Source organism: Aptenodytes patagonicus, chromosome 3 (assembly GCF_965638725.1).
Source record: "Aptenodytes patagonicus chromosome 3, bAptPat1.pri.cur, whole genome shotgun sequence".
Classification (NCBI taxonomy): Eukaryota; Metazoa; Chordata; class Aves; order Sphenisciformes; family Spheniscidae; genus Aptenodytes; species Aptenodytes patagonicus.
The window spans coordinates 113,804,640-113,822,765 of NC_134951.1; the positions used below are offsets into that span (position 1 = coordinate 113,804,640).

Below are 18,126 nucleotides of genomic sequence, written 5' to 3' on the forward strand. Positions count from 1 at the left end.
TGTGAAATATTTGCAAAAGATCTCATGTATCATCATCCTACTAATTCCTTTCATTTGGGGAATACCCACCAATAGCACTGAAGTTAGTGATACAAGTTTAAAGTAATTCTCAGTGTGTAATCATGTAAGTGCATTTTTTCAGTATACAGAATAAAATTTGGGATCGTATGCACCATTACAGAAAACTTTTATTTTTGAGGAAACACTAAGTCTTTTCACTTTCCAAATTTTTCTTCAGTTTTTCTAACATCTTTCTGTTCTTGTCTTCTAAAACAAGCAGCCTGCCAAAGCAAAGCTCAACTTGCATTTTTGTTATTGCAGGACAGGATTACTGATTACTTTAAAATGCTTAACTTAAAAATAAAGCTCATTTACAGCAAGTGATTATCTACAAAATATCTGATTATCAGGACACACAACAGTCAGGGGCTTTCAGAGGAGGACCACTTCTAAATTTACAAGTACACAAGAGACTCCTTAAAGATCTGTCTTTTTTTTTTTTTCCCCCTAAATCTTTGACACTGGCAGAACCTGAACTGTTCAGATGCGTGATTTTGGCTACATGACTTGAATTCAATACTGTCGTTCAGTCAAATGGCAAAGCTTACAAAAGCAGATGGGATAAAAGGACTGTCCTAAGCAGCAATCTAACAGCCTTCTTGGATGAGATTAATTACCTCTCTGCCTCCCACAGATTTCAGTGTTACTGATGTAATTAAGGCTAAAAAGCATCAGTGTATGTTCGTTATAACAGTTTTATTACTTCAGAAGACAGGTTTCTAAAGAGCACTTTAAAAAGGACTTTAAAAAGCACTGCTTAATCTGAAATTAAACTCTTATCCAGAATATTCAGTATATGCCAGTAAGGGAAAAAACTACCTCTTCCCCCATTAAATATACAGATGCCTCCATCTCTTCCATCGTGGATTTTATTTCTTCTTAGTGTAGGATTACTGTCTGTTTTAATCCATACACCAGCCATTGCATTATCAAAGATTTCATTGTCTTCTATAAATCCAAGCCCTAAAATTGAAGGAAGGGTGGGGGGGAAAAAAAAAAATCAAAAAGGATAATAAATGGGAAGAGATAATATTGCAGAACATAAACAGTTCTGGATAAACGTGAAAACAAACCTACCAGAATTATAGACAAGAATACCACCATTCTGACCACCCCAGATCTTGTTGCGTCTGATTTTGGGGTTGCTTCCAGTTCTAGAGAGAAACGTAAGCAAAGAAGTCATTTAAAACAGTTTACTATCTCCTAAGGCCAAACGTTTAAAACACCTCTACAGAAGTGCCCCATAGATCTCGCTGCTTAAAAATCTTACTAAAATATGGTTATTTCCAAACATGCTAACATATTTAGTCAATATCCAGGCTGTATTAGTAATAATTTTCTTCTAAGTTGAAGAAGAAGATATGCAGACATACTGGATTTCAAAAAAAAGGGTTTTTTAGAAACAAAACGACAAGAACAGTTAAAAAGACACAAAAGAGCACAAAACAAGCTACGTCTGTTTTGACATAAAATCAGAATACATTTTACCTTATCTGAACCCCTGAGTACATGTGATTATAGATGTCATTGTCTTCTAACACGCCATGTCCATTGTCATAAAAATAAACTCCAACCTAACACATCGAGAATGAAATTATTAGTTCCAAAGTAATGAAGTATAAAAACACAGAAGAACTTTCTTCTCCATGGCCCCCTTGTAACCACAGAGCAAAACTCACCTGTTTCCCACTGTGTATTCTGTTTCTCCTCAAGACTGGAGTGCTCCCTGTTGTCACCCAGACTCCAGCCAAAGTATTGCTGTAAACTTCATTTTCCTCAATAACACCTTGTCCTTTTTCATGCTAAATACAAGACAATTTAAGAGTTGAGAAAACCTGCTAACTGCCAATACTGTTTTTCTGGCTGTACCTGTCCCTCCCCAACATGGCTTCTTTACTGTAGCAAAGTAATTCTTTTTGATTTGGGTACATATTTTCACTTTTTTTTTTTTTTTTTAAGTAACAGTACATCATGATTTTGAATGTTTGCCATGAAACGAAGAACACTCTGCATGTAAATCATTATATTTCAAGGCTCTGCAGTAGTATTTGCAAATCCCTGGTAGCTGTTGGTAGAAGAGGTACCTCCCCAGTGTCATGTGATGAGATAAAAGCTGTGGCACCTGGCACTTAAACCTACACCCAGCCCTGTCCACCAGACTGACTAAAAATTGGCATGTCTCTTAAGTTAACTATCTTTACCACGTGTCTGTGCTTAAAAGTAAAGCAACAGTATTCTTGGTCAGGGTAAGCTGTTCTGGTCAGATTTACAGAATGAAGAGATGAAGCTGCACACTTGCAGCATTAGCTGAACCTTAGGTAACTTTTGGCAGAAAGATACACAAATATTTCTCAAAATCTGATATTGCTTAAGGGAACCTGACAGCTCTTTCAGTTCAATTAGCAGAGCCCTTGCACACGCTGGGAACTGCGCTTTATTCCTCACTTTTACAATACACGACCGTACAGCAATTGCAATGTATATCATCCTGAAGGCAAAAAAAAAAATATTTTCTGAGGTTAGTGGTAAACACATTACGTTCCAAAAAAGCTGAACAGATTTCTTTTTTTTTTAAACAATGACAAACTACTGTGAAAACTAAGCCTTTAAAACGCTTTTAACCAAGAAATGGGTGAAGTTCTGTCATCTATCCCATTTTAAATTTTTTACTCTGTAATAGAAATAATTTAGTGACATTCATAAGAGCCTTCATCTTTTAAATATCAGCACCAGCTTCAGTCTATTATAATTAACCTAGTTTATAACGTAAGAAATTCAGTCATTGTAAGTACAATGAAATATTTTACATAGAATACCCTTTTCCAACATTTATACGAACAGAATGCAAGTTTGTACGCCTGTTTGTAGGTAATACTTACTACGTAAATTCCACCATGTTGACCATCATGAATCTTGTTGTGTCGAACTATGGGACAGCTGTTTGTTCGAATCTGTATTCCTGCTAATGCATTACCTGTTAACAAAAGTGTTATTTAATACAACTTACTTACAACTTACTAACAACTCATTTTTCTCAGAATTCAAGATGCAATAAGCAAATTAGCTTACCATAAATGTCATTTCCTTCAATAAGGCCTCTTCCATCACCAAAGATATAAACACCACCTTGATTCCCATTAAAAATTGCATTGCCCCTAAGAAACAAAAGTATCCACATTATGAAATGATTATAATACACTGTACAATGCTATACATGTATATAGTGTCTAGGACTGTAGAATATTCAGATTTAAAAAAGAGAATTTATGTTCTGTCGCTTTGAGAAATACATATTTCCAAGTATACATGCAAATTAAAAATGCAGTTCAACCAAACACAGACAGCAATTTAACTTTTACATATACAGGACTATTTACAGTTCATTATAAATAAACGAAATAAAACTGCACTTTTCCCATCCCATCAAATCTCTTCTTCTAAGGAGTAAAATATCGATGAGGAAAACAATACCTTATTGTTGGGTCACTGTTTGAGGTAATCCAAACACCTGCAAAGTTGTTTGCATAGATTTTGTTCTCTATGAATTGTCCTCTTCCTTTTTCATGAACATAGATTCCTCCAGTCTGGCCGTGATGGATTTCACACCGAACTACCGTAGGATTGGCATATGCTTTCACTTCAAAACCTGCTATCCTGTTTCTATGTATGTTGCAGCTTTCAAAATAACCCTTAAGACACAAAACATGCAGTTTCCTGTAAAAGTCCTTTTTAAAATTAAGGCTATTCCCTCCCTCCCCTCTAAATACAATCCTCACTTAAAAGGAAACAGAACCAAAATTGACAATATGTAAGTACTTACACAGCTAATTAAAACAGCTACTGCCACTATATAATTTCCTGCCCCCCCCCCCCCCCCCCCAACAGTTTCAAAGACACTGTGTTTGCATTACTATTTATTACTGCCCATGGAATACCAAGAAAAAATGCCAACTCTGGATATAGCACCTCAAAGAGGACTGAATATCAGTCTTCCTTAGCAGCTCCTAAGGATGAGACTCCTTTCAAAGGCCATAAAGCCCACAGGTCCAATATAAAGATATGGAGAAGACTACCTACTTATTTTCAGACCCAGAACCATACGTATTTGGTAAGAGTATGATTTATTTAGGAAGAAGCATCCTAAATTTCTTTGAAATAACTGGTCAGAATAAATACATATGGATGTGGGAGATGAGTAATTTTTACAGGGCTGGAATGGTCTGAGCAGCCAACCGGTAAACTTTTTTCCCCCCTCCCCTTTTTGAAAGGGTGTACACTTCCATTTAGACACTGCAATAGTAGTAATAGGCCTACAACAAAACTGTATTTAAACAAATGCTTTATAAACAGCATAGCTATGGGGTGGGCGGGGGAAGACATTCCACAAAGCCATCCCAGGCATGCTCCTTCTGCTATGCCAACAAGCACTCGTGTAGCAGCACAATGAACTGGTCCATCTGAAAATTCATCTGGTAAAATCATTGTTTTCTGCCCAATGATTTCCCCGATTCTAGTTCATTCCAGGGCTATGCACTACACTGCACTGTGTCAGTCCATTCAGAGCATTTTTCTGACATGGTTTTAGAACATTTTGATACTAAAATTCAACCTATTCTTTGAGGTGAACTTTAATGGTATTATATGCCCATTTTGCCCAACTAAAAGAACAGAAACTAAACAACTGAAAGAGAGGAAGCATCTCTTATTGGAGACGGTAGACAATCACCAAGTGATGTTTTTTAATTTCTGGATGGCTTGGATGCAAGCTCTTGAAAGCTCTAACCCAGACTATCTCCAGTGGGCAGCTGCGGAAGGCAAGAGTAAAGACAGAGCACATGACATTCAGAGCAGTACTCTGCAATTCTGGTTGTATGTCAGCAGCACTGCCCCCTACATCTAAGAACACATGGTTGAAAGATAATATGAACCGGTCTTAGTTCTTTCTTTTCTCCTAGATATCTGTCTCTGTGCTCTGCAAAGCCATCTATAGTGTAAACAATCTATATGATTCCAGCTATAGTTTTAGCAGTATCGGTCCTCATCGTGCAAAAGATTACCTGTTTAATGAACTGATAACATGTACATAGGTAAAACATCTGACCCAAAAGGAAAGGGGCCCAACTTTCACTGATCGTTGTCACCCTCGTAGGCACCTTGTCCAAACGCTGTTTCTCCTGTAGCCACTGAAGTTCATTACTTAGTCTCACTAATCCTGAGACTTGTTTTACTTGCAAACTACAAAGAAGCACAAATCCCCCTACTGCTCAGTGTAACTGGATTCCAGTGTTTGTACTCGCATGACCTACTACCATGAGCACCTCAATCCTGGAGTTTCTACTACCCACCACATGGAAATCATGCAAGTTACTGCCAACCTAGGTAGAAAGCACTCTGTTTCACTCTTGTATTACTTATGTGCTGTGAACTGCTAAGGGACTTCATCAAACATATTTTGACTACAAAAAAGCAGAAATACATACAGTTCAACGAGGAAATCAGACAGCATGCACTTCTCCCTACTTTGAGGATTGCAGCCAGGAAAGCACTGCATTGATTAAACATTCCCCCAAAAAGTACTATCAGTGTGCACAGCTTGGCTCCCCAGGCCCCTCTGGGTGACAAATAAAAAAGTCAAATGGAAAAAGCCTACTTTCTGTAAATATTCAGAATAAATTTTTTTCAAGGACTTAGGATTAGATTTCTTAGGATTGAGTCAAGATGTTTTCAGAGTTCTCAAGAAAGCTACAGACTAACAGACAGGGGAATCTAAAGGTGATCTCCTCAGAAATACACCTTCATGCCAACTGGCAGTCTTCGGGACTTCTTATCCCAAAAGGAACCACTTTCTTTCCCTCACTGTCACTTAAAATGAAGCCCTCGGAGAAACTCAAGAAAGATGGCATTGTTGTGCCTTTGATCTATATCCTCTTTAAGATGTCTTCCTTTTTTTTTTTTTTTTTTTTTTTTTAAAGTGATGAACTTCTGGATCCCAAGAAATCACACATGGGTTCAGACAACATTTTCTTCTTGCAAAGTTAACAAATATTTTGTTAACAAGGAAATAGTGTTTCTAAGTATGGAGTTAAATGATCTATTATCCATAGAGGCCACTAATACCGTTTGCAAACCCAAAGCTTACTGCCAGCTCCAGGTATAACCAGTAACACTATTAGAAACAACCTGTTCCTTTCTTACCACTTCTGTCTAACAGCACGCACGGGCTGCCCAACCTGCAGCTCTTAAGCTCCATCCAGCTGTCGGGCAGCTCAAGCCCAGATCCTTCATGAAGACTCTGCCAGGCGGCTATTAAGGTCAGGAAGGTCAATACTCCTCCTCTGCATAGAGGCATTGCAAGCATTATATTGCCTCCAGCTCCTTCTAAGAATGCTTTTCAAGCATGCTGGGTATTTTACCTGTGGTTTGCGATGGTTTCTCATTATAATTCATCAACTAGCAGTAGAAGAACCTGGAGGATGCAGCACCTGGCAGTGCCAGGATTGCTTAGTAAGAAAAAGAGGCCCCTGTGATTAATAAGGAAGAAGGAATAAGGGATGCATGCGGAAAAAAATATTACAATCATACACAAAAATGCCAAGTGTAAGGAGACTCAAAATACCTTAGCAGTAGCTTTCTGCTTGAAAAATCCTAGATATTAAAAAGTAGCTCTGTACACCAAATTTATTTAAACTACCAGGCAAAGCATTAGCTGTGGGCACAAGATGACAGATACAGTGACAGAAAGTGTGGGCAAGAACACACCGCTGCAGCCTGTTAAGACCTGAGCAGAGAAAGTAATCACAGACAAACACCACAGTAATGGTAATGTTGATGTTTCCACACACTACTTAGTGTACAGAAAAAGTTGGTGTGATGACAAAGAAAGGTTCCTGCGCAGCTGGACAAGCTCAGAAGACTTTTTACATCAAGATGACTCAGTAATTGAACTTGGATTTTTTTTTTTTTTTTTTGCCTTCTGCATTTTATCTAGTTAACAAATACTGCTTTGAAATGCGTTAGGGTTAAAACTTGTAACTGATGGGATTTTATTCACTGCTTTTCTTCTCAGAGGAATTTTTCCCCCATGCATTTCCTTCTAAAAGGGCTTTTTTTCTTTCTCTGTCTCAAAGATCACAACATTACAGAAAGGCAGAGATATTTCATGTTATTGTCTGAACAATACAGGTATTTAAAATAAATTAAAAAAAAGAGATAATTCTGCAAGCTTTAACAATTCCTAAATATTTATTGACACTTGTATTCCCAACAGGCTAAGAAAAAAACCCAGGAGACCAAGACAGAAAGAAATGAACTGCTAAAGAGTGTCTGACTCTGTATCAACTTAATTCAATAGCAATAATAAGTGTGACTGACAGCACAAAAAATATGTTTATAAAAATTTGCGTCCCAAAGCCTGGAATGGTCTTTATTTTAAAGTTGGTGGATTTTATAAAAATCCAAATGCAGCATAAAGAAAACTACATTCAAGATGCAAAACAAACCCTTTATTTTAGTGCATAGGAAAAATTTGCTATTGCAGCAAAAGGCCAACTGAGTTTTTATCTAGTCTGTATAGAAACTGGCGTAAGCTTCATTTATGTTTTTTGGACTTTATATACACGCTTCTTTAAAATTATCTGCTTTGTAGTATTTAAAAGACTGAGCTGCCAACTAGTCACAATCACCCAACTTAGACACATGCTACTATACTTTTCTTTCATCACAAAGAAAAAAAAACAAGCAATAGTGCTACGTTTCTCATTTGGGAGCAACGAAAATGAAGACACTTATGCCTAGATCTCAGCTTTAAACTATAAAGTTATGCTTATTCTTACAGTAAATCGGAACTTCTCCATTGTTTGCATACAACTACTAAATACAGTTTATGACAAACGTCTGGCAGCTCGTCTCAAGCAACTGGCAAGAGAGGTCAGCATAAGGCACTGAGGGCTGCCAATGCCACGCTGCATTTTTAATGCCTGCTTGTTAAACATTTGGCACAAATACTAAGGCAAACGTCAGAATATTGCCAGTTTAGAAATAAGAGGTTAAGTTTCTACAAGTATCAAAACACAAAGAACAGTCTGAGAGCATGAAACTGAAAAACAAAGCACTCTTGAACCTTTCAGAGCCAGCACTCCAGCACAGAAACCCACGGGAAAAGAATGTGTAGGGTAGGAATTCAGCACTGGAATGTACTAACTCCACAGTCACAAGTAATGAAAAAAAGAAAAATACACACCCAAAAATAACAGAAGGGAAGCGAGAGAAGTAAACATAGAAAATCCATTAATTTGTTTAGGTATGTAGGATTTGTATCTGAAAAATACCATGTCACTTGAAGTGTATGAAATGACATCACTGGCAATATTTACATCAACTCTATCACTAGCATGACACAGAACAGAAGAGACTGCCAAAAGCGGGCTTTGAGATGGAAGGGGGGGGCGGGGGAGGAATCTTTCAAAGGAGCTTATGACTAAGAAAGATTTCAATAATATTTGCAGCTGAGATAAATATTATTCACATGTTCTCTTTAATGTGCTAGTGTTTCCTTTAACAAAAAAGAAAAATTTATTTCTATTCCATTTCACTTGTGATATCACACTGATCCCAGCATTGGAACAGGCACTCCACCGGTAAGAAAATGGATCAAATACACTTTTATTTAAAATGAATCAAGTGAATTCAGTCTGGCTTTTTAATTTTTTTTAATATTTCAATACTCATATTTAATATTTATACTTCAGTACTTAAACAAGAAGCAGTTCCTAGCCAGACTTTCCAATTAACCCTCAAGCCTACGTACAGACATCTCCCCTCCAGGAATTACTGAAGCACTCTCCTTTACCAGCTTTTCTATAGCTGACATCACTTTATTACATGTTTCCAAGCCTGTTTAAGTCTTGGAGGGATGTATGGATATACATATCCACTGAAGCAGATTAGGAGCGCTTATACAATATGTTAATACAGCTTAAACAAGGCAGTGGCAGTGTCCAAACAATGAGATAATATAAAACAAAGACATAATATCTTAAGTTTGCCACTACTCTTTGCAAAATGGCCAAACAACTACCTCTCTAGAGAATATAAAATGATGTAAAGAAATCTATCAGAAGACTGCTAGAAGGGCATTCTTCTGGGCTGGTATAATCTTGCCCAACAGAGAACAAATATGCTCCTTAGGATCTAACTAAGAGAGTGGAGAAGAGGCACCTAACAGAGCCAAATCCAACCACGTTTGACCTTCCACTGGCAAGATTTTATGCCAGCAGCAAAAATAACAGCACTCCGTGACCTGTTTACCATCCACTGAGACCAGGAAACTGCAAATCAAACAGCTACAACTAGTACTGCATTGCTTCTTTACCCCTACCTCCCCAGCAACTTGGGTGGAAAGGAGAAAGGCTTCACTAGTTTCTATCCACAGTGGATTTTCTGTTAATACTATCTCCAAACTGCCAATGCTCATCAAGAACCCGACCAGATTTGGGTTAGAAGGGAAAGAAGATATCCTAACAAAGGAAAAAAAAGATCCACAATTTAGTGAGCCTAAGAACACCCAGTCAGGGATCAAAATATCGATCTTCAAAATCCAGCTGCTTCTCTTCTTCCTCTTACCCATGATAAAGCTACATTTTTTTTTCCTCCCTGAAAGCTTGCTACGTTATGTATTAGCTATAATTGCATTAATCATTCATCAAAATTAGGGAAATTTATCTCCCCAAAGAAACGTCTTATTACAAGAGATTATTATTTTATTCAACAAGCATCTGAGACCTAGCCAACAGTCCCCCAACACATAACACACAGTGTAGAAAATCCTCATGTAGAAGTTCAGTAGGAAAGCTAAAGCAATTTAGTACCTGAACTAATAAACATTTTATTTAAGAATAAGATTACTTTAAAATGGTGGACTATAGTTTCCTTGGAGCAAGCATGGAATGAGTCTAAGTTAAAAATAAATGTCTACTGTAGTTAGATCTCTGAATATACTAAATTGGGGGTGGTGGTGGTGGTGACAGCAAGATGAAATACATGAGGGATATAGAAGAAACAGTGGATCCAAAGGTCAGAAGATAAAGAAAGCAAATTGAAATGAGAAAACAGATGTTCAGTCTACACCCAAGCTATGTCTGCAAAAGTGTGACTTGGGACTCATCTTTCTCAGCTAGTCAAAGACATTAGTGTCTAATGCTTGCATTTTCACAAGCATTATTTATCTTTCCCAGGGACTAAATAAGATCTACCAGCAAAACTACTACTTATATGATAGAAGACATTTACTTAAGAAGAACATCCGTGGATATAACATACCAGGTCTAATTATTATCTTCTTGCCAAAGAACAGGCCTAACATATATTTAGCCATAGCTAGGCAAGAAGTGTGTCAGTTAGTAAGGCTAGGAACAAAATGTATGGAGGGAAATCCATGGAGGTATCCATGTCCTGCAGTGTCCAATGCCTACAGCAAGATAATCAAATTCTGTGGTATCCTTGTGAAGGCAAGAGGGAATCTGAAATCATGTTGATTTTGAACATTACACTTGATCTGACAGTGAGCAGTATTAACTTCAGCATCCCTTATTTAGTTTGACATTTAGTTCACCATACTCTGATCACATTTTGGTTTTAAGTGTGTAATTTTCATAGAATCATAGAATAGTTTGGGTTGGAAGGGACCTCTAAAGGTCATCTAGTCCAACCCCCCAGCCGTGGGCAGGGACATCTTCAACTAGATCAGGTTGCTCAGAGCCCCCTCCAACCTGACCTTGAAGGTTTCCAGGGATGGGGCAGCCACCACCTCTCTGGGCAACCTGTGCCAGTGTTTCACCACCCTCAGCGTAAAAAGTTTCTTCCTTACATCTAGTTTGAATCTACCCTCTTTCAGTTTAAAACTATTCCCCCCTTGTCCTATCGCAACAGGCCCTGCTAAAAAGTTTGCCCCCATCTTTCTTATAAGCCCCCTTTAAGTATCGATAGGCTGCAATAAGGTCTTCCCAAAGCCTTCTCCTCTCCAGGCTGAACAACCCCAACTCTCTCAGACTTTCTTCACAGGAGAGGTGTTCCATCCCCCTCATCATTTTTGTGGCCCTCTTCTAGACCCGCTCCAACAGGTCCGTGTCTTTCCTGTGCTGAGGGCTCCAGAGCTGGACACAGTACTCCAGGTGGGGTCTCACCAGAGCAGAGCAGAGGGGCAGAATCACCTCCCTCGACCTGCTGGCCACACTTCTTTTGATGCAGCCCAGGATACGGTTGGCCTTCTGGGCTGCGAGCGCACATTGCTGGCTCAGGTCCAGCTTTTCATCCACCAGTACCCCCAAGTCCTTCTTGGCAGGGCTGCTCTCAATCCCTTCATCCCCCAGCCTGTATTGATACTGGGGGTTGCCCCGACCCAGGTGCAGGACCCTGCACTTGGCCTTGTTGAACTTCATGAGGTTCACACGGGCCCACTTCTCCAGCTTGTCCAGATCCCTCTGGATGGCATCCCATCCCTCTGGCATGTTGACCACACCACTCAGCTTGGTGTCACCTGCAAACTTGCTGAGGGTGCACTCGATCCCACTGTCTATGTCATTGATGAAGATACTAAACAGTACTGGTCCTGATACGGACCCCTGCGGGACGCCACTTGCCACCAATCTCCATCTGGAGATGAAGCTGTTGACCACTACCCTTTGGATGCAACCATCTAACCAATTCCTCATCCATCAAGCAGTCCAGCTATCAAATCCGTATCTCTCCAGTCTAGAGAAGGATGTTGTGGGGGACTGTGTCAAAGGCCTTACAGAAGTCCAGAGAGACGACATCCGTAGCTCTTCCCTTGTCCACTGATGTAGTCACTCCATCACAGAAGGCCACTAGGCTGGTCAGGCAGGACTTGCCCTTGGTGAAGCCATGCTGGTTGTCTTGAATCACCTCCCTGTCCTCCATGTGCCTTAGCATAGCTTCCAGGAAGATCTGTTCCATGATCTTCCCAAGCACAGAGGTGAGGCTGACAGGTCGGTAGTTCCTAGGGTCCTCCTTTTTTCCCTTTTTAAAAATGCGTGCAATGTTTCCCTTATTCCAGTCACCAGGGACTTCACCTGACTGCTGCGGCTTTTCAAATACCATGGAGAGTGACTTGGCAACTACATCAGCCAATTCCCTCAGGACTCTGGGATGCATCTCATCAGGCCCCATAGACTTGTTCATGATCCTCAGGTGGTCACGAACATCATCTTCTCTTACAGTGGGAGGGACTTCGCTCCCCCAGTCCCCATCTTGCAGTCCATCTGCTCGAGAGGTGTGGGAAGAGAGGTTGCCAGTGAAGACTGAGGCAAAAAAGTTGCTCAGTACCTCAGCCTTCTCCTCGTCCGTTGTTACCAGTTTGCCAGTCTTGCTCATCAGGGCGGTACGCTTTCTTTGACCTTCCTTTTTTTTTTAGGCTGACATACTTGTAGAAGCCCTTCTTATTATTCTTTGCATCCCTTGCCAAGTTCAGCTCCATCCGCATCTTGGCCTTCCTGACTCCATCCCTACACAACCAGGCAGCGTCCCTATACTCTTCCCAGGATACCTGTCCCTGCTTCCACTGCCTGCGCATGTCCTTCTTGCCCTTTAGTTTGACCAGCAGGTCTCGACTCAGCCATGCCAGCCTCTTGCCTTCCCTTCCTGATTTCTTACACCTAGGGATCAAGAGCTCTTGCGCTCTATGGAAAGCATCCTTAAAGATCTGCCATTTTAAGAGCAACTAGAAGAAAACTGTTCATTTTGCCAGCTGGCTGGGGGCAATTGGGACTTTGTCATTCAAGCAGGAAAAACAATGATTTGGCACTGTTTGGAAGACATGCAGAATATTTTGCTAAAATGAATCAGCAAATAATAATTTTTTATTTCAGTGGCAAGAATCCATTCTGTTTATTTCAAGGGCTATGCAAACTCATTACTCACTACTTTACATGTACATGGAAGTTATCACCTTCATCCCACAGAAACAAACATTTTTATGAAAGAAGGCCTGAATTCTAACTCCATGCTAGAGAAGTCCTCTTCCCAGAGAAGTTGGACTTACCCTATTTCAGAGATTTAACATTAAAATAAGACTGATTAAGTCTCCACAGAGCATTTTGTTTCATTTTTAAACCTTCCAGCACCTTATTTTTTTGTTCCATTTCAAAGGAAAAAGAATGAAGCGATAGTGTAAATGTAAGCCTACCATTTACATCCTATTTCAAGAGGTATTTTGTCACTGCAACATAATTCAATGTAACAGGCTGCCAATCAACTGCAAAAAGCTTGCTTAAACCTCTTTCAGCTAAAATTGTCTTTAAAGTGAAGTTGCCCACTGAAGGGCAAGAGGAGAACAGTAGGCATATTTTAAAACATCTGTTCACATGTAAAAGCATGGTTTTTTAAACATTTCTTCAATGACAGGCAAAAGTTGAAGACTTCAACTATGCAACATCTATATTTCTTTCTTCAAAAGAAAACATATACATTACCATGCCATGGTCAAAAGTGAAAACACCAACATCACGTCCATGGTGAATGTGATTCCGTCTGATAATGGGATTTCCATGGTTTTTAACCCAAATCCCTGCTAATGCATTATTGGAGATCTCATTGTCCTCATATATTCCCTGGGAAACAAAAATGTAAATTAAGACAGGAATCAAGAACAGTAAACAATTTTATCAAAGTAAAGAAATTGATATAAAAAAAAATACCTGTGCATGGTCTGTAATATAAAGTCCAACATTTTCACAGTCGCTGATGTTACAGTGTTTAATAGTAGGACAAGCTCCCTGGCCACTAACACATACTGCAGAGCCAACTGGAAGAAAACAGTACAGTTACCATAGCTTCAAAGCATAGTGTATTTATAAATAGTCTGGCAGTGCTTTTGCAAGAAAAGTTAGTGTGAACTGATATTTAAAAAAAGATTCGGTGTGCATAGTGGCAAAGCATTGCAAGCCACAGGCAGAAAAACACTAACATCATCATCATCTTGCAGATGCAAAAAACCAAGGTAGAAGTTGCTTTAAAATCACTTTGCCAAGGTTACACAGCTGCATATGATTGCCAGAATAGACAACAGTTTATGTAATAATTTATGCTTATGAAAGTTCTCACTCATTTATTTCTCTACATTAGGCCCACTGTATACTGACTGTTCACAACAGACAAAGGACAACAGAAATATAATAAAATTCTATGCTAATTACTGCCTTATTTTACTTCCCTTTAAACTTTCACAACCCAGTACTTCAAAGAGCCCAAACAAATAATAATTTTGTAGCATACAAAGACACAGTGTCTAAGTAAAGATGAGCAGGAGACAAACAGCACGATCTTGAGTACAGAACTACATGTCAGAAGCCAACAGGTCTCTTCCCAGCTGAATTACAAAGCTCCTTGCTGCAGCTCCTTGGATGATTTCAGCTACCACACCATTACCCAGAAAACAAACTCTCTTCAGGCAACTAGGACTCAAACTGCTCAGGACGTCATCAGATCAGCTCAATTCCCTGAACTGCATGAAGTATGAAAACATGAAATTCTGCAGCCACTGAAAATCAACAGCAGATTCACAGTGATTTCAGAAAGGTAAGACCTCATCTCAGGGTATCTGGCCTATGTAACACACACCATCCCCGCAATTAAACATCGCTAAATAAACAAGCCAGTACATGCTCCATTAGTAAGTTTTCATATTACCTTCTAGCATAGTGCCACAAAGACTATACTTTAATAATTCATAGACTCATTTACAGAGCTTTTTTTTTTTAAATCCTAAAGAAATTATTTTGATTGTCTAGTCTGACCTTATGAATAATACAGGCTATAATAATTCCCTGAATTAATTCCTGCTTCAATTCTAGTAGCAGGAACTTCAGCACATATCTTTTAGAAACATATTTAACTTTGATTTGAATATTTTCAACAACTGAGAAACCACCATAAAGCTTGCTAGCTGGTTACAGAGTTGCTACCCTGTTAATTTACACTTTAATTGCTCATCTGAATTCCTCCAGCTTTAGCACCCAGTTACTTGTTCTCTTTATACCAGTGTATGCCATACCCAATGTATGCATGTATTTAGTGCAAGCAATTTACTCCTTCAGCCTTCTCCTTGGTAAAGTAATAAGTTGCAGTCAGTATGTTTTTCATTACAACTGAATTTTTCTGCTTTATCTTTTAGTTTAGGACTTTTCATCGAACCGTTTTTAAATTTTCAACATGTTGCTATGAACACCAGGAAAGAGCACTTTATTCTGAAGCAGGACTAAGCAGAGGCGTAATACAGTCTTTCTACTTCTGCTCAATATTCCCACAGGTATAACTAAGGATCACATCAGTTCTTCTGGCCACTTGACTACACAAGGGCTCATATTTAGCTGTTTACCCACAACAACTCTTTAAGCTTTTCCCAGGAAACCAGCTTCCCAGAAGAGAGGTTTATCACTTAAAACTAGCAACAAAAGCGAGTTGTGTGTGTAACATCACACTTGCCCACACTAATGTGAATATTGTTTGAGAGCCCACCTTCCAAAAAGGGCATAGCAACCCATCCTCCTGGTTATTTATAATACCCTAAGTCTTTATCGTCTGCAAGTCTCATCAATATGCATTTTATTTCTTCTCTGCAAGTCATTGATAAAAGTGCCTTAAAATCAAGAAGTCATCTTTGAAATAGCCACAAAAAAGCCATTTATAATTACCCTGAAAGTTATTTTTCATCTATTTTATGTGAGCTCTGGTAATTCTGTAAAATTCTAATGTTTTAAGGCACTATATGTTGAAGTCAAATGTTTTTCAAGGATCTATGTAATTATACTGGGACTGCTACCTTCAAAGAAAGTCATCAAAAATGCTAAGAGTGTGATGCAACCATTATAACTTTCTGTAAATACACATTAATTTGCTTCAATCATAAATTTTAAATTCTTGATTGACCAAACCCCCGCATTTACTATCTCATTATTCTACCCAGGATCAATAGGCAGTGCTACTTGCCATACTTCATCCTGTTTAGCCTCCCCCATGCTGCACCCCCCTGGGAAATACACCATCTCACCCAGGTTTCAAGTTACTGTTTATACATAATAGGAGCCCAGATGATTTCTTGGCCAGTTCTTTTTAAACTCCTGCATGATTTTAGAATGTCTATTTTTACAGCTGTTTAACCTCATCCACAGTTACTGTCAAGAGTGGAACGTATTTCATTATCCCTCTAGGGTATGAGCACATTTATCATTCTTGCCTATTCTCATTAAATATGGAACAAAAATTACACAACATTTTGCCATTCAAATTCTTCCATTCTATGATGGATCAGCATCACTGCTAAAACTCCCTTTGTTCCCCAAGTTAAGACACAAGCACTGTCTCTTCTAGACAGATGTTACATCTTGTCTTGTTTATCAAGTACTTTTGGGGGGTAAGGGGGTATTTTGTTGGGGTGTTTGTTTTAGGGGGTTCCCACAGTTTCCTGCAATTCCTAGTTTTCTGTTTATATTAATTGCTAATAACGTCTCATTTCTTTTATTTCATAATTGCTTTCACTCCCCTTTCCTCTACCTCTTTTGGTGATACTGGAGGATTTTTGGGAACCCAGTGTGATGTTCTAAAAGCATACCTTCTATCACATTTTGCTTATTTAAATGAAAGCAATCTTTATTCTGACTCACTTCACTGGACTTCATTATTGATTGTGTGAATTTGGTCCTTTTAGAATACCAAGCACATGTATTACTGGTTTAGGCTTTATTTTGTTTACTCAGAATATGATGATTGCACACACTTAAGCAATACTTAGAAAGAGGCACAATGCCATCCACTACTTCTTTTATCTATCAAGGTGACGACTACTACAGATTTCCTCTACAATAGATGCTATAGAACCTCTAGACTCCGGATCTTGCCATTTAAACTTTATTTAAAAGTATTTCAAAGATGCTTTGAACTGGCAGCAAGAGACCTCCAGCTTAAATCACTCGCACTTACATAGCTCCCACCTTTACATATTACATACATTAAGAACTTTACATATGACATAATGTAGAAATACGCTTTAATGCAATTAGGACATCGACAGAAAGGGTATCAAGCATGTGCTAGGAAAGAGATCTTGAATGCTTATGGATCAATATTTCAGAGACATCATTGACTTGGAAACAGTAAATGCCTTTTCTGGCAGACTGCCATTCTTCCTCCCTTTTTACACACACTTAGTACTTCCTGAGTAGGTTATAGCAAGGCTTGGTAGGATTAAAAAAATCAATAAAAATTAATAATCAATAAGTGGTGATAGTACAGCCTACACACAGCCTCCAAAATTGACCAGAAATTTTAACTTTGGGGAAGAGAAGCAACAATTCAATGCAGCAAACATTCAGAAATCCAGAGTATTGAAGAGGGCAAAGGTCCAAAACTCTCAGAAATAGTCTTCCATAATGAAAAGTGGTCATGAAAAAAATCAAAGCTTAATTTTAATAAACAATTTTCACAAAAACATCAAGACCTACTAGCTTATCTATAAGCACGTTTCAATATGAAGCCATGCAGCTCTTCAAACTACTTTTGTAACCAAGCTGAACGTGGTCCAAGAAACTAATCTAATTCCTCTCATTTATTATCAGGGTCCCAAATATTGGTATATAGGAACTTCCAGAACAAGTTTTCTTTGTATACTTCAATTTCCCAGTATTTAGCATTAAACAAAGAAATCACGATACTGAGAGCAGCTAGCTGTCCTTTGTTCCTCTTTTTTCATTTTTAACACTTCCGCATATTAGCGGATGTGTCTCCAATAAAACAGATGGTGATGCAAAGCATAGAGCTGCCTTGGCCAAAAGTGAAGTAGTGTTTTATAGCCTGAAACCTCCAAGAAAGAGCGTATCTTCCTCTACAAGGCACAGACAAGGAATCCTTCCACTGTTGTTATTACAGTTCTCTGCAGAATTCCCTCCCCTCCGTAGTTCACACCAGAAAAGTGTAGTTTTTAATATCTAGTTAAATATTTTCTTGTTTCCTTGCCTTTATGTTGAGCTGAGCAGCCTTTATGTGCAGCCTACTGTGTAG

General features: G+C 38.7%; 1 protein-coding gene across 2 annotated transcripts in view; it reads right to left on the reverse strand.

Annotated features, from left to right (window-relative positions):
• Positions 1 to 18,126, reverse strand: part of FBXO11 (F-box protein 11) — a 77,913-nt gene that overhangs the window by 4,732 nt on the left and 55,055 nt on the right. For both annotated transcript variants that reach the window (XM_076334739.1, XM_076334740.1), the window contains exons 10-18: positions 13,770 to 13,876; positions 13,545 to 13,682; positions 3,532 to 3,749; positions 3,130 to 3,215; positions 2,940 to 3,034; positions 1,740 to 1,862; positions 1,549 to 1,634; positions 1,138 to 1,214; positions 880 to 1,023 (exon numbers count right to left, since the gene is read on the reverse strand). In XM_076334739.1, coding sequence (XP_076190854.1) covers positions 880 to 1,023; positions 1,138 to 1,214; positions 1,549 to 1,634; positions 1,740 to 1,862; positions 2,940 to 3,034; positions 3,130 to 3,215; positions 3,532 to 3,749; positions 13,545 to 13,682; positions 13,770 to 13,876 — 1,074 coding nt within the window. The remainder of the gene's footprint in view (positions 1 to 879; positions 1,024 to 1,137; positions 1,215 to 1,548; positions 1,635 to 1,739; positions 1,863 to 2,939; positions 3,035 to 3,129; positions 3,216 to 3,531; positions 3,750 to 13,544; positions 13,683 to 13,769; positions 13,877 to 18,126) is intronic.